The 24,067-nt window shown below is 45.9% G+C and overlaps 1 protein-coding gene across 7 annotated transcripts in view; it reads left to right on the forward strand.

Annotated features, from left to right (window-relative positions):
- Nucleotides 1–24,067, forward strand: part of LOC146869034 (RNA helicase MOV-10-like) — a 488,182-nt gene that overhangs the window by 335,624 nt on the left and 128,491 nt on the right. For all 7 annotated transcript variants that reach the window (XM_085599844.1, XM_085602574.1, XM_085599639.1 and 4 more), the window contains one exon: nt 22,681–22,806. In XM_085599844.1, the coding sequence (XP_085455970.1) occupies nt 22,681–22,806 (126 nt within the window). The remainder of the gene's footprint in view (nt 1–22,680; nt 22,807–24,067) is intronic.

A 24,067-nucleotide genomic window follows, 5' to 3' on the forward strand; every position in this document is an offset into this window, starting at 1 on the left:
AACGTAGACAAGCTACAAAAGAAAGGCAGAAAATCTCGACGCCGAAACACATGCGTCTGAGTTGTAAAAGAAAAAAAAAAAGGCTTGAAGCCGAAATGGCGAGTATCTTGCAACGCAAGAAGGATTTCGACGAGAAAATGAAACAATTCAAAATTCCGCTGAAAATTTCGACCGAAGGTGAAAGACGTCCAAGAACTAGATCTTCTGACGACGCCAGAACCGGTCGAGGAAGAAGATTACTACTTCAAAGCCAAAGTAGAGGAAGAGGACCGAACATATCACGGTTCGGCGACCTCGGAGGCGCAAGACATGCAGTGGCAAGATCTTGACGCCGAATCACCAGAAGAAGGGTTGGACTCGTACCCCTCGAGGCCCTGACCACCAGATGACATTGGGATGTTGTTGTAATATGCTAATTTGTGTTATGTCACTTCTGACATCTCTGTGAGGTGATGGGGTTCTAGAGTGCCAACTCATCATGAGCTGGCTGTAGGAATGTTGGGAGAGATTGAGAGATGAACCTGCTGGCAGTTGGATGGCCGAGCTGTATTACCTGCATCTTCAATTAAATAACCTTATTCATCTACAAATGGACTGCGGATCTTTATTCATCCCTCCAAAGTGTACTTTTTTAACACTGGCGACGAGGATGGGATTCAACAGCTCAACTCCAGACAACAGCATGAATCTTTAACGATCAAGAAACGGATCTCATCCTCATTACATTGCTGAACATTCAAGTAAGATTTTTATTGTAATCAAAGTGCTTATTATTGGTGACCGACCCACTTCGTCTGGCAATATCAACAGTCCACATCAGATATCTTGTAACCCACCGTAACGCCTACGTTTTAAACACTAACCGATTTCACTGCTATCTGTTTTTTATCAAAATTACAAGCAAGTGTTTCTACGTGGGACAGAATTTTCGTTCAGGAAGATACGGTGTGGGAACAAATGATTATTTTTTTTTAACTTATGGTGGATGGAACATCTCAATATTTGCCGGTTATGTCAAAATGATTTAAATTAGACTTGCAGTTTTCTTGCTCGCGCTCTCTCTCAAGCGCAGTTCCAGTACTCGTGCAACATTCTTCTGACGTGTTCTGCATCCGGGTGAATCGCCATTGTCAACAGCAGCGTCACTCATAGAACCCGCAGCAGTCTTGGAACGCATCTCACGTTTCATCAAACGTCAGAGCGTAAGCAGCGTCTCCTTCTGAACATGTTCCTTGGCAACGGCAAACCAGAAGCGCACTTCACGTAGCTGTGCAACGCCTCTCAGCCTAGGACGCACCTTCGCTCACGTTGGTTTCCCTGACAACGACAAGCCTGAAGCGGACGACTATAACCTGTTTGTTGCATAGCTGACTCGTAGACCGCATTGTGGGAACGTTTCTTCAACATTTGCAGTACAACGCTGACACGCACAGCTATCTACCAGTAAGTGCAATTTATATTTCTATGGCGTGTCATTTTGCCAAATTACGCTGACACGCACAGCTTCTGAGAAAAGTTTCAAATATTGTTATAACGTGCTCATTGCATAGCGGACTCGTAGACCACATCGTGGGAACGTCTTTCTGACATTTGTAGTACAACGCTGATACGCACAGCTATCTACCAGTAAGTGCAATTATATTGGTACTGCGTGTCATTTTGCCAAATTACGCTGACACGCACAGCTTCTAGGATTGTTGAACGTTACCACTGAGGTATACATCACTTATTCAACATGTGCGTGATTATGCAGTGCTGACACGCACAGCTAACAACATTTGATCCTCATCACCACTACAATTATTTACCTACAGTCATTCTGTGTGTTTTGTGACGCACGACGCTGACACGAGCAGTCATTACCACGCAGAGTGTTGTGTCGAGTACAATTCCCGCTTATGCTGTGTGTCCTCTAATTAACATCGCTGACACACGCAGCTTGACACGAAATTTTTAAATTAAGTTTGATTAATAAAATGTCTGTACAACTTGTTCCTATGTTCATACTAAGACTAGCTTAATTGGTACGTATGGCATTAGCATTTGGTAAAGTTTGAGTGGCTGTATAAGTTAAGAAGAAAAGGAAATCTTAATAATTTTAATCTCAAATCTTCTGAGTCATGCAAAATGTTACGGCTGCACCGTTTTTCTTACAATCTCCAGGTGATCCACCTATTAAATGGTCTAAGTGGAAGAAGGTATTTGGCTCGGGTATGCGGTACCTCTCTCAGTGTTGAGAGGAAAACGGCTCTGCTAATGCACTGTCTTGGATCTGAGGGTCAAGATGTCTTCGATCATCTTCCTGATGTTCCAAGCAGTGCTGCAGCGGGTTTGAATGAATTTGAACAATGTATATATAAGCTTGACGCGAATTACCTACCTAAAGTTAGTACTATTTTGGAACGCTATCACTTTGGAAGGCGGATGCAGAAAGAAGGTGAGAGTATAGAAAATTATGTAACAGATCTCAGACGTTTAGCCTCCACTTGCAAATTTGATATCCTGATTGAAGAAAGGATAAGAGATCAATTTATGCTTGGTTGCATCTCTGAAAAAGTGAGAGATGAACTTTGGCTAAAAGACGAACCATCTCTTGATGAGGTCTTAGTAATAGCTAAAAGGATAGAACACTCACTAGCGTGTGTTAAGGAAATAAAAAAAGATCTTGACAAAGTAGTTTCTGATGTTACAGTGGTTAATACTAATGTGTCCCACAAACCTACTGATTCCTTAGTGAAATCCCTGACTAAGGACAAGTTAAGTACTAAGTCTCCAGCTCAATTCAAAAAGAGTGGTAAGTGTTACAGGTGTAACAGCACAACTCACTGGGTGAATGATAAATCTTGTCCTGCCCTAAATACTATATGTTCTTTTTGTAAAAAAAAAAGGGACACATGGTGAGTGCATGTAGAATCAAGGCTTCTAGAAGCGCAATAAATGAAGTTTCTCAAGAAAATACAACAGATCTACATGATTTTGAATGTGGACAAATTATAGTTCAGGTTGGAAGTGATGGACCCTTGGATTTTATACTAGTAGAAGGTCATAGAACAAAAGTGTTATTTGATTCAGGTGCAAAGATTACTATTGTTTCTAGTAAATTCATTAATGACAATTTGAGCTCCAAAGTAAAACTCCTAAAACCTGACATTCGTCCCACCGCATATGGTGGTGATCCCATTGAATTGAAAGGGTACTTTGTGGGATTAATTGAATTTGAGGATCGTTTCACCTCCGGGAAGATCTATGTTTCTAAAAAGGGGGATAGTATTATTAGCTGGTGGCACCAAAAAGACCTGGGTGTCATGTTAGATCCCAATAGTATACCTCCCATCATTATCAAAGAGAGGAATGTCATCAAGTCAATAGACAACACATCCTTACAGTCACAACTTATGGCAGAATTTCCCCTGGTTTTTGGAGAAAGGTTGGGTTGCCTTAAGGGCTACTGCCATAGAATAAAGTTGGCCTCGGGATCGGTTCCGGTTTCTAGCAAGGTGCGGAATGTTCCTTTTACAGTCAAAGAAGATATGCTCAAAGAGATTGACAAACTTAAATCTCAGGGGATCATTGAAGAAGTTGAAGGGACATCTTGGTTGGCTCCAGTGGTAGCTGCTAGAAAACCGGATGGGTCTCTGAGGTTGTGTGTGGACCTTAGACAGCTTAACAAGTGTGTACTGGTAGACAAATATCCCCTTCCAAACATTTCTGAGCTGTTGAGCATGGTGGCAGGAGCGAAAATCTTTAGTACAATTGATCTGACGTCCGCATATCATCAAATACTACTTGACGAATCTTCTAGAGATTTGACTGCGTTTGTTACGCCTTTTGGGACGTTCAGATTTATAAGGCTTCCATTTGGCCTGGTTTCTGCCGCTTCAGTGTTTCAACGAGTCATGGAGAAGGTTTTGGTTGATGTCCGGGAATTTGTGTATATCAAGATGATATATTGGTGTACGGATCCGATGTGTTGGAGCATGGGAAAAGAGTGAGGCAAGTGCTTGGTAGACTTACTGCTCACAATCTGACTATTAAGCGGGAAAAGTGTAAATTTGGCTTGGATAAGATTGACTACTTGGGACATACCATAAGTGCTGATGGAGTAGTTCCAAAAGCTGATCTGGTAAACACTATTAAAGATCTGATGGCTCCCACATCTAAGGAAGAATTAATGCGCTTTCTTGGCATGGCTGAATACTACAATAAATTCATAAAGAATTTTGCAGAAGTTACATATAACATAAGGAACCTTCTAAAAAAGGGAGAGAAATTTTGTTGGGATGATTCTTGTGAGAAGGAGTTTTGTGACTTGAAACTTATGCTACAAAATGCACCTAATCTTAGAAATTATGATCCCACCAAAACGTCCATTATTTCCACCGATGCAAGTTTGAAGGGGCTTGGTGCAGTTTTATATCAAGGAGGTACTGCTCCTGAGAACACCATTATGTTCATTTCGAGAAGTCTGAAAGGGGCTGAAACCAGATAGTCAGTCATTGAGCGTGAAGCTCTAGCTGTTTACTGGGCTATTAAGAAATTCAAAAAAATTTTGTGGGGTACATCTTTCGTTGTTAAGACAGATCACAAACCACTGCGTGAAGTGTTAACTAGCAAAGGCATTGATTCGATTTCGCCGCGAATTTCAAAATGGGTTGTTGGTTTGCAAGGGTTTGATTTTGTTGTCAAATATATTCCAGGTAGTGAGAATCTTGTGGCAGATGCACTTTCAAGACTGGTTCCGTCTGGTGAACCAAATTTACTTGACTCTGAGAAGGATGTTGCTTTTGGTCATCCTCATGATTTTGTGTGTGTGGTGGATTGTGAGGTGATTTCTCACGAACGGTGGCTAGACGCTTGCAAGGCTGATGCATCCATTCAAGAGGTACTAAAGCTTATTTGTAATGGTTGGCATCACAAAGAACAGGGTGGTTCTTTAGTGAAAGATTTCTGGTTGGTGAAGGATCAACTTTCTGATTGTGATGGTTTATTGTTGAGGGGTCACAGATTGGTTCCACCCACATCCCTAAGAAAAGAATTATTGAATTTAGCTCATGAGGCGCGTTTAGGTATTTCCAAGACGAAAGAAAAAATACGCTCAAGTTATTGGTGGCCAGGAGTAGACATTCAAGTTGAACATTTAGTTCGAGAGTGTGTTCAATGTACCCTAAGCGAAAAAGGCCTTAAGACTAGAACTCAGCCCATGGAAAAAAGATCTCGCCCTAGTGGTCCGTGGAAAAATATAGCCTTAGACATTTTAGGACCTATTCATGGGGATGGTTCAGACTCTTTTGTTATTGTAATTATGGATTTGTTTTCAAGGTGGCCGGAGATATTTGTTGTAAAGAGTATAGACACTAAGAGTGTTATTGTTTGCTTAAAGAAGCTCATTGCTAAGGAAGGTATTCCTGAGACAATTTTGACTGACAATGGGGTCCAACTAGTCTCTGGAGAAATGGAAAACTTTCTTAGTGGTTGTGGTATTGTACATAAGAAGTGTGCTCTGTATCATCCAGAGGCAAATGGCACTGTAGAGAGATTTAATCGAGTTCTTAAAGATACTATCTCTTTAGCCAAGCAAAATGGACTTGACTGGAAAGATGAAATATCAAAAAGAGTCTGCATATAGCGTTTTGCTCCCCATTCTACAACTGGGAAGTCTCCTTTTCTTTTGTTTCGGGGAAGGAATCCTGATACGTTTCTAGAACCTCCTTGGGTGAACAAAGTTCTGTCGACCAATGGTGGGATTAAGGATTCTATTTCCTGGAAAGACAAGTAAGATTCTAAGTGTCTCAAGAGTAAAGAAAACTATGATATGCGACACGCTGTCAAAGTGACAAAAGTGTTGGTTGGCGACATGGTTAGGATTAAAAAACCTGGGTTTTGTGTTGCTGGTGCTAAATTTTCCAAACCCATTAAAGTGATAAAAGTTTTTAATAATGCAATAAGAACTGCTGATCACAGAGTGTGGAATTTGAGTCTGGTAGCTTTGTGTAAAAGAAATGATGATGTGTATTTTTCTCAAGTTTTGCCAACAGAGAAAACTGTTCCTCAAGGGAAAATAAGACCTAGCAGAGTTTCACGCACACCTTCTTATTTGAAGGATTATTTTGTATAACGTTCTGTTGTTTGTTGTGAATTCAATGTAAAATGTAAGGAGGGAGATATGTTGTAATATGATAATTTGTGTTTTGTCACTTCTGACATCTCTGTGAGGTGATGGGGTTCTAGAGTGCCAACTCATCATGAGCTGGCTGTAGGAATGTTGGGAGAGATTGAGAGATGAACCTGCTGGCAGTTGGATGGCTGAGCTGTATTACCTGCATCTTCAATTAAATAACCTTATTCATCTACAAATGGACTGCGGATCTTTATTCATCCCTCCAAAGTGTACTTTTTTAACAGATGTACAATCGGGTGATAAAGAAGGCTGCAGACACTTATGGAGTGCAGTTAGAGGAGGAAAAACCTCAATACTGTTTTCTCCTAGAGTCCTTGCTGCCTACACAAACAAGGACTCAATTCCTTCCCATGCTACCTAGTGTGCTGGACCAGGGTAAGGAAGCCTGTAAAGAACCGGCTGTAACACCAAGGGGTGAGAGAAAATACAAACATTCCTCAAAGGATCCTATGTATATCGGCGGTTCAGTGCCAGCTGATTCTATGATAACCTCCACAGCTAGGAAGAGAGCTAATATACCCACTAATGTGGGGCCACCACCAGACGACAGAAAGGAAAAGGATGGATCTCTTGGGGAGAAAGGTGGAACGAAGTGCGGCAATTTAGTGGCATATCGCAAATTCAAATGCATTAATCAATAGACATGCATATCAAAACTGGGAGGAAGTAGTGACCTACTAAAACATCTGCCAGATCAATTCCAAAGAAGGGCAAGCCACTTAGTGGAAGAAGGGAAGAACATGGCGAACACATGTTTAAAATCAGCCCTAGATGCAGAAGAAACATCTAGCAGACAGATGATCATCGGGGTAACTGAGAGAAGGCACGCCTGGCTAAGAATTTCAGGTTTCAAACCAGAGGTACAAAATAACATATTAAACACTGTGTTCAATGGTGAAAAACTATTCGGAACAGCTGTGGACGAGAAATTAAATCAATTAAAGAAAGAGAATGAGACTGCAAGGTCCATGGGGGCACTATAATCCAGAGGCATGCATAGGGGAGCACCATTACGGAGACCAGCAGGCAGAGGTAACCACCAGCCTGTAGCCTTACACCAAACATTTCAACAAGATTATCAAGGAGGACGCCAGGGCCAGCAGCAGGGCCAACAACAACAACAACAAGGTTGGCAATACCAACACTGAAGACAATCCTTTCAAGGGTGCCCTCGAGCAAGAGACTAACAACAAAGAGGGGGACAGCAACCCACCTTCAAGTGACTTCACTGCAAGAATTACGCACACTCAAATAAAATCTCAGAGGGTGCAACAACAGACAAACATAACAAAAGAACGTGTCCCAAAAATCAAACAATCCCTCCAACATATAACATCAGTGGGAGGCAGAATAAGAAACTTCTTCCAGGAGATCAACAAAACACACTACCAATTTACGGTGCTAGCATTTGGACTGAAATTAGCATCAAGAGTCTTCACAAAATGCCTAGCAGCAGTAGCGGCCCACCTAAGAAGGCAAGGGATTCATGTTTACCCATACCTAGATGACTTGTTAGTAAGAGCAAGCTTGTACAGTCTTTGCAAAGAACACATACAGAAAGTCATAGAGACATTGCTCAACACTGTTTCTCAATACACTGGGAAGCAATCGTCAATAGAACTAGAACAAGTAAAAATATTCTTAGGGGCAGAAATCAACACAATACTAGGAAAGGTATTTCCAAGCACGAAGAGAACATTAGCGATACTGAAGGAGACAAATCTATACCACAAGGGGCAAGCTCTGACAGTAAAGACAGTGGGCATACTGCTAGGGATGATGACTTCATGCATTCATCTAGTCCCAAACATTCGACTACACATGAGACCATTCCAGGAATGGATTCAACAGCAATGGTGACAAGCAACAGGGAGTTGGGAGGATCTAGTGGTTGTCACGCAAACAGTTCATCAAGAGATGAACAGAAAGAACATAGCACAGTGGAGACTTCTCACACAACCAACTCCAACCGTGACCATCACAACAAAGGCTTCCCAGCTAGGGTGGGGATCGCACATGAACAACCTAAGAGTAAGGGGATGGTGGACACAACAGGATGCAATAAAACACATCAAATTCCTGAAGTTAAAGTCTGTGTTCCTAGCCTTAAAGGCCTTTCAGAAAGAGCTTTATGGGAAGAGGGTGTTAATCCAAATGGACAATACAACTACCATGTTTTACATCAACAAAAAAGGAAGAACACAATAACACTATCAACCTTAGCCCAAGAGCTATGGCGATGGGCAATCCCAAGGAAAATAGACTTGCTAGCAATACATCTGCCAGGGAAGGAAAATGTAGAAGCAGACAGGCTGAGCAGGCAAGCATCAGCATCCCACAAATGGGCAATTAATCCATTTGAAATCCTAAACATATTCAAAAAATGGGGAACTCCGCAAATCGACCTATTTGCAACACCCCACAATGCCAGCACTTCGCTTCCAGGCAACCGTGCAAACTGTCCCTAGGGAACGCGCTATGGATAGACTGGTCAGGGACATTTGCTTACCCTCTTACCCCGATACCACTGCGACACAGGGTACTCAAAGAATGCAGGATCAGCCACATGACATTAATACTCTTAGCTCCTCAGTGGGCCGGTGAAACCTGGTTCTCCTAGATAATGGAGATGACTCAAGGGGCAATGCATAAGTTCCCCAACAGAAAGGACCTCTTAACCATGCAGAACCGGAAGGGTGCTACACCCAGAACCAGAGAGCCTAAGCCTAGCAGCATGGCTCCTGAGGACTTAGAATTTGCTCACCTCAGACTACCAGAGACCACAATGGCAATACTCCGAGAAGCGAGAGAACCTACAACAAGGAAGTGCTACACAGCCAAATGGAAAAGATTCTCTCAATGGTGCCTTAAAGAAACTTTCAAGAAGGATCACAAGAGAATCAACAGTACTAAAATACTTAACATATTTACTACAGAATAAACTGAGCTACACATCTATAAGGGTACACTAAGCAGCAATCGTAGCGTACACAAGGGGAGAAACAGGGAAGAGTTTTATTCAAATCCCAGGTGGTCAAAAGATTCCTAGAAGAAGTAAAAAGAATAGCACCTCCAAGAAAGATGCCACCACCTGCATGAAATCTCAATGTAGTACTAGCTCAAATGATAAAGGCACCATTCGAACCAATCCACAAAGCAACGCAACAAATTCTCACACTAAAACCAGCGTTTTTAATTGCAATTACATCACTACGTAGAGTAAGTGCATTGCAAGCTCTAACACTGCAAGAGCCCTACTTCCAAATACATAATGACCGAATCGTCATGAGAGCTGATCCACAATTTATGCCAAAGGTGGTATCCAAGCAATACAAATACCAAGTTTTTTCCAAAAACAAAAGACACAATCAGAAAGGGCATTACACGCCCTGGACACCAGAAGAGCAGTCATGCACTAAATAGAAAGAACCAAAGAATACAGGAAAACAAAACAATTCTTTGTATCATTCACCAACAGTTTTCTTGGAAGACCAATCACAAAGAATACCATTGCAAGATGGATTACACAAGCCATACAGTTGTGCCACAACCAGGCAGGTCAGACATTACAAGGAGCACTGCACGCTCACTCAACAAGGAAGAAAGGAGCAACAGTAGCTTTTTTTTAGCAAATACGCCTATTCAAGAAATTGGGCAAGCAGCAACATGGTCTACAGTGCACACCTTCACAAAGCACTACTGCATGGATATTCAAAAGAAAAAAGAAGCACAAGTAGGACAATAGGTCTTACAACGTATTTTCACAAACCAACACTCAGCTTGCACCCAACCACCACAAGACTAGAAAACCGCTACAAAGTCTATGCACAGCATAGTGAATCCAGAAAAGATTCATGCTGCAAAACGTATAGTTTCTTACCTGTAGGTGTAGTTTTGCAGCTTGAAGAATTTTACGGATTCACTAGCGAACCCACCCTCCTCCGCCAGAAAGATGAGACCAGAGGAAGAAATAAATAAAACAAGAACGAACATAAAAAAAAAAAAAAATCCGAAGATGGCGACCGAAGGTGGGAGCTTCCGGAGGAAGCACAGAAGGACACTAAATGGTGGTATGTTGACGCCCACCGGCCACGAAAAAAACCACGAAAAAAGAGACCCTACAATTCCGGACCCAGCCACTAGATGCACAGCATAGTAAATCCAGAAAATTCTTCAAGCTGCAAAACTGCACCGACAGGTAAGAAACTATACGTTCTCTGCTCGCATAGTAATGGTAGCTGCAAGGGAAGATGACCTTGCAAAGTTCCATCTTGAAAGAAAGAAGGGACAAATAGTAATAGCTTCTGCATGCTTCAGTAAAGGGGCATTGACTGCACATATTTGTAGCAAAGCGGATTCCGAGCATTAGCGACCCTTTGGCACTCCATACAAAGTTGTTGGTGATAAGAGTATTTAGGGCACTGCCGCAAGGGTGTTTTCAGACACATGAACAGATTGCTGAGGGTAGATACTGAAGTCCGACTGCTGACTCAGTTATGGCTTAAGTATGTGGGTGAATACTTAATATACCTTTGCATAATTTAAGCTGAGGAAATCAATGCAGCTATATATATGTTAGATGTTTGACGACAATATTTAGATACTTCAAGAAGGAACCAGATTAACAGATTTGGGATGTGAGGTGAAATAGGACGGTAGCTAACGTGTGCCTTACTCTGCATATTATCTGGTGAGTTGCTTCTAATCATTCTGATGCAGATGATTTGTAGATAAATGCTGCTTAATACATAATCATGTGATAGCACATGCTGAGTTAAGGCTCTATTAGAGCATAAATCATTAGAGACAGACTGAGAGACACCTACTACTTCTCGTTTTCTCTGACAAATGTGCATTTCCTTGTGGGTCTATGATCTTCTACAGGGCAGGACCCCTATAATATTGGGGTGGACACAACGGGGATGAGGAATTAGGGCAAGGGCATAGCAAGCGATTATGTAAAATAAAGGGTCAGTGCAGTCTTTGTGCTTACAGCGCCCAGACTGAATCAGATGCGGAGACTAATTGCTTTTCCATGATTGGCACCTCTGTGTCACAGCCTGATATTTCAATATAAAAATATGGTTCTCTCTTTAACTCGGGGCTAGGATTCCACGTTAAATTTCATTTTGTCGATGGACCCCCAGCAATCTTCCTAGCCTGTCCAGATATAATATTCTTGTTTTTTCTCATCTGAAAAATTGGTAAGCCCCTGTTCAAGCAGTGGTTTGCTAAACATTTACATTATTTAGTCATAGTTCACTCATTAGTTTGTTTCATGAGCTTCTAGAACTGGAAGTGATTAGTTTGTTTTGTCAATGTGAAGCTGTTTCAAAGATCCGCGCCTTAAGCAGCTAGCTTGTTTAGAGGAATCCAATAGTTAAGTAATTCGGGGCCCTTCTCTGGATCTAGCCATGTCCATGGTTGAAGTAGGCTGTGTATGGTGCACAGTAATGTATAGGCAATCCTGGATTCCTTCAGGGATTAGAAGGGAGATGTATGTTGTGGGTAGGGGGAAGTCAGATGAAAGATCTTGAAGGCCTCATTGATGTCTTGCTACTAAGATGAGTCTTACATGAGGACATGAGCAAGACACCAGGCAGCCAATGTTTTGTCAGTCTTTTGGGAAAGCTGATGTCGACTATGGTAGTAGTAAAATTGAGCAGTAACCAAGACTCTGGTAAGTAGAATTCAATATTTTGTTTCAAGAAACTGAAGGATTTTCCTCATCTATTATTTTCTTTTTAAGATAAATAAAATAAGTAGTATTGTGCTTTTTAGGCACATATTAAATGTGTTTTTGCCAGTAAAAGACTGACCAACTGTGAGAAAATGGGTGACTGTCTGAAGGGGGTGAAGCTCTATTTAAGCCGCTACCACAATCCTTGTCAGAGTGAGGCACAAGGAAACCCCAAATTAACCTGTGATCAACTCTCTGCTAGTTTGACACAGATCAGTAAGGCTTAACTTCGAGGCAATGTGTTAAGTATTTGTGCAGTGCTTAAATAGTAATAAAGTGAAAACACTGCACAAAAAATCCCACGCCAATTTAGAGAAATAAAGTACTATTTAATAAAATAAGTCAAGACAAAAGTAACAAAAATACAATTTGTAGAACCATAGATATGCAATCTTAAATATTTGAGTGAAAACTGCGCCAAAAAGCCCAAAGTGCTACTTGCGGCTATCTGGTCGTGTGAGTCCAGGAGAAAGGTACAAGTTCAGGCCAACTGCGATGGAGCGCAAATTAGATACAAGGACTACCTCTTAGTCCAGCTCAAAGGGTAACTTGCAGTTGGGTGGGCTGGGAAGAGCAGGGAAGCATTATGGATGTTTGTTGATTTAGCGCAAAGAGCAGGCCTGGCATCCCGGATGGTCGTCACTGTATTGCGGAGATCTTGTTATCACAAACGGTTGGGCCGGAGGTTCGCTGTGGCATTCCCTGCGAGCAGTGGACGCTGTAGTGCAAAGGGTCAGATTGACAAAACTTCACACTGGCTAGCAGTGCAAACAATGTTTTGGCACCAACATGCCCGACTGAGGCCATACCAAGAGTCCACAACCTGAGGGGCACCTCTTCGGGGTCAGGCGCTTACTTCAGCTGGGTCTGTCAGGTGCTTATTTCAGCTGGGTCTGGGTGCTGGTTCATGTGGTTGGGAGCCTGTTATGTCCTTGTAGCTCTGAACAAGAGGTCAGCAGGCTAGCCCTTGGAGTCAATCTGGGAGTCCTAGGTTCAGGTACAGGACCAATTCCTCTGACCCAGGCAGGAGGGCAACTGGGCAGCAAGGCAGCAGTCTAGCAGACAGGCAGTCACTTCAGCAACACAACAGTCCGGAAGAAATAGCCTGTAGGAGAGCTAACTTAAAGCTTCCTCTCTTGGCGCCGCTCACCCTTTAGGAGAAATTCGCTTCCTTATAGACTTTTCCCCTGGCGTCTTTCAACCTGGCATTATTTACAGATTTCAATTCAATCAAGGTTTATTCGATCTCATCAAGTAGATCATAAAAGATGTACATTACAGAAGATGTCATGATTTAAAAAGAATAACTATATGCAAGACTATTAAATATACATTAAACATTAAAAGCATACCACAGTATAAAACCTTGCTTAGAATCCAACATTATCAGGAATTACAATATTTTGTTAAACTGCTAGTGTGGGGAACAAAAAAGCCTGGACATTAAGTGCAAATAATGAGAAGCATTGTATCAATTAAAAGAACATACTCTTCCTCTAGGCTAAAGTGCATTTCAAAGCTTATCCAAAGCAATAATGTGGATCATAATCGTTAAATAAACAGCATAACTGTTAAAATAACATACTCTTTCTCTGTGCTAAAATGGAAAGCGACAGACCCAATAACGTGTCATAATCCTTAAGTTGCTGAAGAAAGAAAAAGGCAGCTTTTTATATAGAAAACGTATACCTACGCAGCAGAGACAATAAGAATTTTTTAGTATAAAGCAAACAAGCATTTGCAATGCAATAGGTTTTGCATTTGCGAGAGTTTAAGCTATTAGTATTGTAAATGACAATGTCTTATTATAGTTTTAAAACCCTAAACATAAATAAAAGGCATTGTCATTTACAATGTCAGTAACTCAAGCTCACGTAAATGCGAGACCTATTGCATTGCAAATGCTTGTTTATACTTTGAGTATGTGCACTCCAGATAAGGCTGAAATTGCCTTGGTTGGTAGGAGTTGATGATGGCCCATGCGTGCCTGCGCTTTGCTTGGACATCCATGTCAGCCTGATATAACAGAGAGCGCGCTCGCTTTTTAATGCATTGCTTAAAGGCATTTTGACTCAGTTGTAGTGCCCAGAGCTCTCTGGCATTGAAGATGCTGCACCAATCCTCAGAGGTACTTGAAATGGGGTTGTCTTGGACCACCAGATTGAACTTCGTCCCACAGTAGGGCCTCTAAGCTTCCTCTCCTGGTAAGCCGAACTTTGTGGCAGAGATTTAGGAACGCACCTGCCCTGGCCACCCGCTATTTGAGAAGGCCAAATTCCAGCTTGATCTGGGCAGCTGAGGAGGATCTCTGCAGGTGACCAGCTTATTTACGAGCTTGCCATCTCTCCCCAGCAAGATTTTGCGATCATAAGCCAAGGATGGAATGATTTTTGTCCTCATTACCTTAAAGAGCGGGACAAAACTGGCCCACATAAGAGCTACAATTATCTTTAGGTCCTATATCTAAGCCCAGAACTCTCTAGGAGCACTTTGTATGTATGGCCGTAAATGGATTTATATAGTTTGCACCTAGGAACATATTAATGGATGGATGTGCAGGTTGGGGTAGAGAGGAAGAATAAGAGGTACGACTAATTTTAGCTGTCAGTTATTTTTATGTATAATAAACATGCATGCTTCAAAGCTGAGTTTGTTGAGTGCAGTTGCTTATGTCAATCAGTATCCCCTGAGTGCTCCAGGACCAACAGAAAAGGTCTCATATGCCCCTTTATTATTTCCATGCTACCCGGAACCTGTGTGCGAGCACACGCGCAGCTCTCTGCTTTCCATGAAGTCCTAGATCTGTGCGCGTGCCAGGTGCTCGCTGCTTTCCTTCCTGCCATGGACCTGTGTGCTTGCCAGGAGCTCGCTGCTTTCCTTGCTGCCATGGACCTGTGTGCGTGCCAGGAGCTTGCTGCTTTCCAGGCTGCCCTGGACCTGTGTGCTTGCCAGGAGCTCGCTGCTTTCCTTGCTGCCATGGACCTGTGTGCGTGCCAGGAGCTTGCTGCTTTCCAGGCTGCCCTGGACCTGTGTGCTTGCCAGGAGCTCGCTGCTTTCCTTGCTGCCCTGGACCTGTGCGCGCGCCAGGAGCTCGCTGCTTTCCTTGCTGCCCTGGACCTGTGTGCGCGCGCCAGGAGCTCGCTGCTTTCCAGGCTGCCCTGGACCTGTGTGCTTGCCAGGAGCTCGCTGCTTTCCTTGCTGCCATGGACCTGTGTGCTTGCCAGGAGCTCGATGCTTTCCTTGCTGCCATGGACCTGTGTGCTTGCCAGGAGCTCGCTGCTTTCCTTGCTGCCCTGGACCTGTGTGCGCGCCAGGAGCTTGCTGCTTTCCAGGCTTCCCTGGACCTGTGTGCTTGCCAGGAGCTCGCTGCTTTCCTTGCTGCCATGGACCTGTGTGCTTGCCAGGAGCTCGCTGCTTTCCTTGCTGCGCTGGACCTGTGTGCGCGCCAGGAGCTTGCTGCTTTCCAGGCTGCCCTGGACCTGTGTGCGCGCCAGGAGCTCGGTGCTTTCCAGGCTGCCCTGGACCTGTGTGCTTGCCAGGAGCTCGCTGCCCTGGACCTGTGTGCGCGCCAGGAGCTTGCTGCTTTCCTTGCTGCCATGGACCTGTGTGCGTGCCAGGAGCTTGCTGCTTTCCTTGCTGCCATGGACCTGTGTGCTTGCCAGGAGCTCGCTGCTTTCCTTGCTGCCCTGGACCTGTGTGCGCGCGCCAGGAGCTCGCTGCTTTCCAGGCTGCCCTGGACCTGTGTGCTTGCCAGGAGCTCGCTGCTTTCCAGGCTGCCCTGGACCTGTGTACTTGCCAGGAGCTCGCTGCTTTCCTTGCTGCCATGGACCTGTGTGCTTGCCAGGAGCTTGCTGCTTTCCTTGCTGCCATGGACCTGTGTGCGTGCCAGGAGCTTGCTGCTTTCCAGGCTGCCCTGGACCTGTGTGCTTGCCAGGAGCTCGCTGCTTTCCTTGCTGCCCTGGACCTGTGTGCGCGCCAGGAGCTCACTGCTTTCCTTGCTGCCATGGACCTGTGTGCGCGCCAGGAGCTCGCTGCTTTCCTTGCTGCCCTGGACCTGTGTGCTTGCCAGGAGCTCGCTGCTTTCCTTGCTGCCATGGACCTGTGTGCGTGCCAGGAGCTCGCTGCTTTCCTTGCTGCCATGGACCTGTGTGCGTGCCAGGAGCTCGCTGCTTTCCTTGCTGCCATGGACCTGTGTGCGCGCCAGGAGCTTGCTGCTTTCCAGGCTGCCCTGGACCTGTGTGCTTGCCAGGAGCTCGCTGCTTTCCTTGCTGCCCTGGACCTGTGTGCGCGCCAGGAGCTTGCTGCTTTCCAGGCTGCCCTGGACCTGTGTGCTTGCCAGGAGCTCGCTGCTTTCCTTGCTGCCCTGGACCTGTGTGCTTGCCAGGAGCTCACTGCTTTCCTTGCTGCCATGGACCTGTGTGCGCGCCAGGAGCTCGCTGCTTTCCTTGCTGCCCTGGACCTGTGTGCTTGCCAGGAGCTCGCTGCTTTCCTTGCTGCCATGGACCTGTGTGCGTGCCAGGAGCTTGCTGCGTTCCAGGCTGCCCTGGACCTGTGTGCTTGCCAGGAGCTCGCTGCTTTCCTTGCTGCCATGGACCTGTGTGCGCGCCAGGAGCTTGCTGCTTTCCTTGCTGCCATGGACCTGTGTGCGTGCCAGGAGCTTGCTGCTGTCCTTGCTGCCATGGACCTGTGTGCTTGCCAGGAGCTCGCCACTTTCCTTGCTGCCCTGGACCTGTGTGTGCGCGCCAGGAGCTCGCTGCTTTCCTTGCTGCCATGGACCTGTGTACTTGCCAGGAGCTCTCTGCTTTCCATGAAGTCCTAGATCTGTGCGCTTGCCAGGAGCTCGCTGCTTTCCTTGCTGCCATGGACCTGTGTGCTTGCCAGGTGCTCGCCGCTTTCCTTGCTGCCCTAGACCTGTGTGTGCGCGCCAGGAGCTTGCTGCTTTCCAGGCTGCCCTGGACCTGAGTACTTGCCAGGAGCTCGCTGCTTTCCTTGCTGCCATGGACCTGTGTGCTTGCCAGGAGCTCGCTGCTTTCCTTGCTGCCCTGGACCTGTGTGTGCGCCAGGAGCTCGCTGCTTTCCTTGCTGCCCTGGACCTGTGTGCGCGCCAGGAGCTCGCTGCTTTCCTTGCTGCCATGGACCTGTGTGCGTGCCAGGAGCTCGCTGCTTTCCTTGCTGCCCTGGACCTGTGTGCTTGCCAGGAGCTCGCTGCTTTCCTTGCTGCCCTGGACCTGTGTGCGCGCCAGGAGCTTGCTGCTTTCCTTGCTGCCATGGACCTGTGTGCGTGCCAGGAGCTTGCTGGTTTCCTTGCTGCCATGGACCTGTGTGCTTGCCAGGAGCTCGCCGCTTTCCTTGCTGCCCTGGACCTGTGCGCGCGCCAGGAGCTCGCTGCTTTCCTTGCTGCCCTGGACCTGTGTGCGCGCCAGGAGCTCGCTGCTTTCCTTGCTGCCATGGACCTGTGTGCGTGCCAGGAGCCTGCTGCTTTCCTTGCTGCCATGGACCTGTGTGCTTGCCAAGAGCTCGCTGCTTTCTTTGCTGCCATGGACCTGTGTGCGCGCGCCAGGAGCTCGCTGCTTTCCTTGCTGCCATGGACCTGTGTGCTTGCCAGGAGCTCGCCACTTTCCTTGCTGCCCTGGACCTGTGTGTGCGCGCCAGGAGCTCGCTGCTTTCCTTGCTGCCATGGACCTGTGTGCTTGTCAGGAGCTCGCCACTTTCCTTGCTGCCCTGGACCTGTGTGTGCGCGCCAGGAGCTCGCTGCTTTCCTTGCTGCCATGGACCTGTGTGCTTGTCAGGAGCTCGCCACTTTCCTTGCTGCCCTGGACCTGTGTGTGCGCGCCAGGAGCTCGCTGCTTTCCTTGCTGCCATGGACCTGTGTGCTTGCCAGGAGCTCGCTGCTTTCCTTGCTGCCATGGACCTGTGTGCTTGCCAGGAGCTCGCCGCTTTCCTTGCTGCCCTGGACCTGTGTGCGCGCCAGGAGCTCGCCGCTTTCCTTGCTGCCCTGGACCTGTGTGTTTGCGCCAGGAGCTTGCTGCTTTCCAGGCTGCCCTGGACCTGTGTGTTTGCGCCAGGAGCTTGCTGCTTTCCAGGCTGCCCTGGACCTGTGTACTTGCCAGGAGCTCGCTGCTTTCCTTGCTGCCATGGACCTGTGTGCTTGCCAGGAGCTCGCCGCTTTCCTTGCTGCCCTGGACCTGTGTGTTTGCGCCAGGAGCTTGCTGCTTTCCAGGCTGCCCTGGACCTGTGTACTTGCCGGGAGCTCGCTGCTTTCCTTGCTGCCATGGACCTGTGTGCTTGCCAGGAGCTCGCTGCTTTCCTTGCTGCCCTGGACCTGTGTGCGCGCGCCAGGAGTTTGCTGCTTTCCAGGCTGCCCTGGACCTGTGTGCTTGCCAGGAGCTCGCTGCTTTCCTTGCTGCCATGGACCTGTGTGCTTGCCAGGAGCTCGCTGCTTTCCTTGCTGCCCTGGACCTGTGTGCGCGCCAGGAGCTCGCTGCCCTGGACCTGTGTGCGCGCCAGGAGCTCGCTGCTTTCCAGGCTGCCCTGGACCTGTGTGCGCGCCAGGAGCTCGCTGCTTTCCAGGCTGCCCTGGACCTGTGTGCTTGCCAGGAGCTCGCTGCTTTCCATGTTGAAGCTGAGCCTGAGTGAATCTTGCTCTGTTGATGCCCATGGGGGAGGGGGTGTGCATGTGTGTGCGTACGGATGTATGGCTTACGCTCAGGCTGTGCCTGTTTCGAGAGAATTTTGCAGTTGGTGATCATGAGTGGAGGGGTGGGGTGACATATGGGAGCGTAAGAGAGTGTGTGTGTCGTGCGTGTGTGAAAGGAAGAATGTTTTGGCTTTCACTGCCCCTGTCCATCATATATTTTTGTGTATTACAGGTAGGTCAGGTAAAATCATAATTTCAATAAAAGTCAAAAAGACTCAAGGTTTTTTAGCGATTTCCTTCAATACAGAGCAGTATTTAAAGATATAGAGGGCACATGCCAGTGACCCACAGCTACATGCATCCCACCCCCTAGTGCCAGACCCGGATCTAGAGGGTGGGCAAGGTGGGCCAGGTCCACCCAAGGAATACCCTGGTCCACCCAAGGCCATTCAGAACTGAAAAACAAGTGTTTTTCACCCTAATGTTGGGGATCTCCCTTCTTGTTTTTTCAACCATTAACACCATTGACATAGGCTAATGTCAGGCCTGAGAAGAGATGTCAAGTCAGCAGAGTTTATTAGCTGCTATGATGCACAAATGACCAGCAGGGATATCCTGAAAACTGAATTCTGATTCTGGGCTTATTGCGTCATATGTTTAAACTTCAATGCTTTGCAAATAAAAAAACTGCCACCGTTTTTTTAAAGCATGACAAGCTGTAAAGTGGCTCTGCATGGCAGCAGACACCATTCTGCTGCTGCACATGACCAAGAAGGAGCAGGCTGCAGTTTTAAAGGTCCGCAGCTTAAAGATGTGACAAGCAGCCTCCCTTCCCCGAAGCCAGAAGCACTTCAAAGAAAGCAAAGTATGAGGCTCTTTGGTTACTTATTGTGTTAAAAATGTCAGATGCGGACAGATGCCAATACCTAATATATAAGATCGATTAAATGCGTTGTTGTTTTTTTGGTCTGCACCCACTCACCTTCATGGCTTACCCATGCTTCTTTATGGCCCTCCCAACGAAAAAATGCCAGGGCCGGGCCCGCCAGCAGCTCGGCTACAGGACCGGATAACATTTTTATACAGCGGAATCCGTGCTCTTATTTTGAGATCAAAAGCTGCCGCTGTTGGGGTAACTGCTCCCCTATAGCAGGACTACGTAAAATAAGCTGTTCCACATCCGTGAGTGCAACGCTGCAGTATTGAAAGTGAAAATGCTCAGCGCATCAATTACTTGCTGGTTAAGATCTGTGGGCAACTTGCAAATAAGGGGCTAACTTTACCCTTTGGCTTTGTGAAATTGACAAATTACGTGCACTTGAGTTAACACTATTAAAACACTTGCTTAAGCCCCCCGAATTGCAAATCTGTTGGGGTGAGTCTTGTATAAATGTGATTCTGTTTTATAAGAGACTAGAATGTGGTATTTGACTCCCGCAACCTTGAAGCCTGGAGTTCTATCGGGCATCACCAATTAAACTGTCATTCTTGGCAAACACGTTCTCTAATACCTGAGCGAGGGCCCTAAGCTTCCAATACTGGGTGTGCTAAGAAACCTTGTAACGTCAGTGAGAGGAGCTATATGCAAATAAAACAGTGAGTATACGTAATATAAATCGCCTAAAGTGGAACGGTGAGGAGTGAATGGTGTGCGTAGCAAAACAGATGAACGCTTAGTGGCAACCCAGGCCCCCTGTCAGACTATGAATGTGATGTAAAAATATATGTAAAAGACGGGAAAATCAAAACGGAGAGCCACAATAACTACTCGCATTGATGGAAGGGGTTAACTTTATTTTTGTTGGTTTCTCTGCCACCTTGGAGCTCTTTAAGGATCGATCGTCAGGGTGTACTGCATAGTCCTCTTTCATTTAATGTCAACGCCTCGCCATGGGTAGTAAGCGATATATCGATGAAATTACCATTGGAAGCACCATACACAACTACTCTACAATAAGAAAAAGAATAGTTAAACAATGGTGACACCTGGTGGGTATCGCAGGGCTCTGCAGCCACTGCGTCGCAGGCTCCCCATCCCTTCTGTAGCATGTCCCCATATTCTGTTGGGGTGGGAGAGGGGAAATCTTTTTGCATTACTCGCTGTATTGCTCTAACAATACAACACTAACAATTGAAGGTCCTTCACAACGAGTCGCCATTTAAAACTGAGCATTAAAGATAGGAAACTCCTGATTTGATACCGGGCGAAATAAAATCGTATGACCGTGACCTTTTATAAAGTATGCACGACAAATGGAATTATGTTTAAAAAAAAATGTACTATTCTTACTCAGTTCAGCAACTCTCATATTCAAGGTGGGGGAATAAAATTGAGTCAGCCGTGACGGCATGTCCCTCAACTCAGTCCTACCCTTCATACGCCACGCATTATTACTATTGCCATGTCCTTGTCATAGTCATTCGGTCACGAGTTTTAGTCCAGTGTCCACCCCTTAGCTTAGAAACAGGAATAGAAGAAAACACCATGCACAGAAAGATGAAAAAAAAACAAGCATTTGAAATTGAATAGGTTTCTAATTTACACAAGACCTAATGCATTGCAAATGGTTGGCAACTTGGCATCACCAACTAGGGGAGAGATGGCGAGCGGAGGGATAGAAGGCACCGACATCGGGAGGGAGGGAGGACGGGGGAAGGAGGAGAAGGCACTGACAACGGGAGGGCAGGTGGGGTAGAGAAGGCACAGACAACGGGAAGGAGGGCGGGGGGGCGGGGGGGGAAAGAAGGCATGGACAACAGGAGGGAGGGTGAAGGGGCGCAGAAGGCACCACAACACTGCCTGCAGTAGGAGAACCTCATTAAAGAAAATAGTGCTGTGAGACTAAAGATGTACCGTGTAACAACCGAAGTAAAGGAGCCTGTTGCCATGGGAGGTGACCAATGAAGAGGAGGTGGTACCAAGGAGGGATTAACAAGCCTGTTGACAAATCAGAAGCCAGCATTTAGGACAGACAATGACACAAGCAAATGGAAAATATGGGTGGAGAGTGGGCAGGGCTTCTATTCGCTACTTCACCACAACAAGTTTTGCAGATCAACGCATGCGCGCTGCCTGTAGGCTCGACCTAAAAAAGACTTGGGCAAGTACACATCCTTGGCATACTCCTTGTTAAATTAATGGAAGCCAGGAGATCCTGGTGAAGGAGTCTAAGGAAAGAGACCAAGCCCTCATTAAAGCCCAGGGACACGCGGGTAGCTGATAATTTGAATCTGTGAATGAACTCAAATGAGCTCAATAGGTCCATAAATGCAGGATAAATAGGGGTATTTAGGTGGTTGCGAGTTAGCCAGTGTTGGACTTCTTTGAGAGTGGCGTTTTGTCTGTGCATGTAGTCTAGTGAGGAGATTTCCAAATAGAGCTGTGTGTCATTTGTGTATAGGTGAAAGGGTAAGTTTGCTTGGTTGAGAATGATGGTAAGGGGCTCCATGTAGATACTGAATAGTGTAGGCGAGAGGACAGAGCCTTGGGCGACACCCTGGGTGATTAGCATTGTGTCAGAAGTCGGATTGCTTATTTTTATTTGTTGAGCAGCTTTGTAGAAAAGATGTGAACCAGCTAAGGAGCAGCCCTTCCGCTCCAATCCCCTTTTGGAGGAAATCCAAGAGTAGCTTGTGATTGACCATGTCGAAGGCCATCGATAGATCTAGGAGTATGTAGGAGCAGACAGCATCAGTCTGTGTCCAGGGATTTTTGCAGGTCACCCACTATGTTCAGAATGGCTGTTTCTGTGCTGCATTCCTTTCTGAAGCCTGACTGATGAGGGTCTAGGAGTTTGTAATAGTTGAAGTGTTGGTTTAGTTGTGATACGACACATCTTTCTAGGGCTTTGGCTAGGAAGGGAAGGTTAGAGACTGCTCTGAAGTTGTTGTCATTCAGGTCAGCTCCCGGTTTTTTAAGGAGTTGCTGACTTGGTCAAGTTTTAGACGGTGTGGCATCTCTCCAGTCATCAGGGAGCTGTTCATGATCCTAGTGTAGAGTTGTTGATAAAAATGTACAAATGCTTTGTTTTCCCTCTTCATCTTTCCTAATGTCCCCTTGCTGTTGTGGATTTCTATTCATCTCTTTTTAAGAAGTCTTAACTAGTCCTTTTTTCTTTTTTTCAGGTTGGGTCAGTGGAAGAGTATCAAGGTCAAGAACGGAGGGTGATCATTATATCCACAGTGCGGAGCTGCACAGACTATGTCAAGCTCGATGCAGATTTTAATCTAGGATTTCTGAAAAACCTCAAAGTAAGTCTGGCTCTCATGGTTGTGCAGTGGAGGACTTGTATTCAGCTGTGTTTTCTCAAAGGAAAAGTAGAGTAAAGAACATTTTTTAAAAGGCATTCATGCTACTTCTCAATCACAAAGTTGTTACCTTATTTTAAAATTCTGCTAAGGACGTGGCTGGTTTATAAGGAGTGGGAGGTAGTGTATTTGAGGATTAGATAGGAAAAAAAATCTAAAGTAACTAATGTTGGAGGGAAATTTTACTAGAACTGGTGGAATAAGTGACCCGCATTGTCAAAGCCAATATGTCCTCCCTTTGAAAGGCATTGGCTAACCGTGTGCCTTTACCAATGTTTGTTATCCGTGCTGAACAGCATTGGCAAAAACAAAGTAAAAAAAGCTAGCTCTGGCATAATAACTGTTAGAAATGGGATTTCTGGTTGGCTGAGGCTTGCGCCAAAGCCAGGCAGAAACCACCACTCTAGTCAGGGCTGGGGAGTTACACGCCAAAGATAACCCCTGCTCACCCCCTTGGTAGCTTGGCACGAGCAGACAGGCTTATCCCTGAGGCGATGTGTAAAGCGTTTGCGCGCGCACCCAGCAACAACACCCAAGGCCCACAACAAAGGAAACTCCACACAAGGTATTCTATAAAAATAGCCTTTGTATTATACACAACACATTAGATAAAAACACACACTTTACAATGTGCCAACAGGCACGGGCAGAATTTACAAGGGATTATATGTACAGGGGACAGGGCCACATGGACCACTGTCAGGAATTAGCACTTAGAACATAACACAAATCACCAATAGTAAACGTAGAACATAACACAAAGTAACTGTAGAACACAACCAGTCTCTACTGGCGCAATAATGACCTCAGCGTCATCACACTAGCATCAGGTATAAGACCTATCCTGTATCTATCACAGGGGCATAAATCACATTACGCAATTCTCCTTGGTCTAACTCATTAGACCTAGCCACCTAATTATACCTACACTAGGGGCGTACATAACACAGGGAAGGACATTCTCCCTACCAACAACCTACGCAGGTAAAACAACCTCCTAGGCCGAAATAACCACATTTAGAGGTATCAGACACAGGGTGCGCAAAACAGGCTATACACAATACATTTCCTAGCACCCAAAAGCACATTAGCATGAATCGCAATACACCTCAATCCCATTAGAGTCCAGGACGCACCAGAACCTAAACGTAGCAGCTGCCCACTACTTGCTGGGCAGCTGGGGACAAGCACAGGGCCTAAACGC

Source organism: Triturus cristatus, chromosome 1_1, assembly GCF_964204655.1.
Source record: "Triturus cristatus chromosome 1_1, aTriCri1.1, whole genome shotgun sequence".
Classification (NCBI taxonomy): domain Eukaryota; kingdom Metazoa; phylum Chordata; class Amphibia; order Caudata; family Salamandridae; genus Triturus; species Triturus cristatus.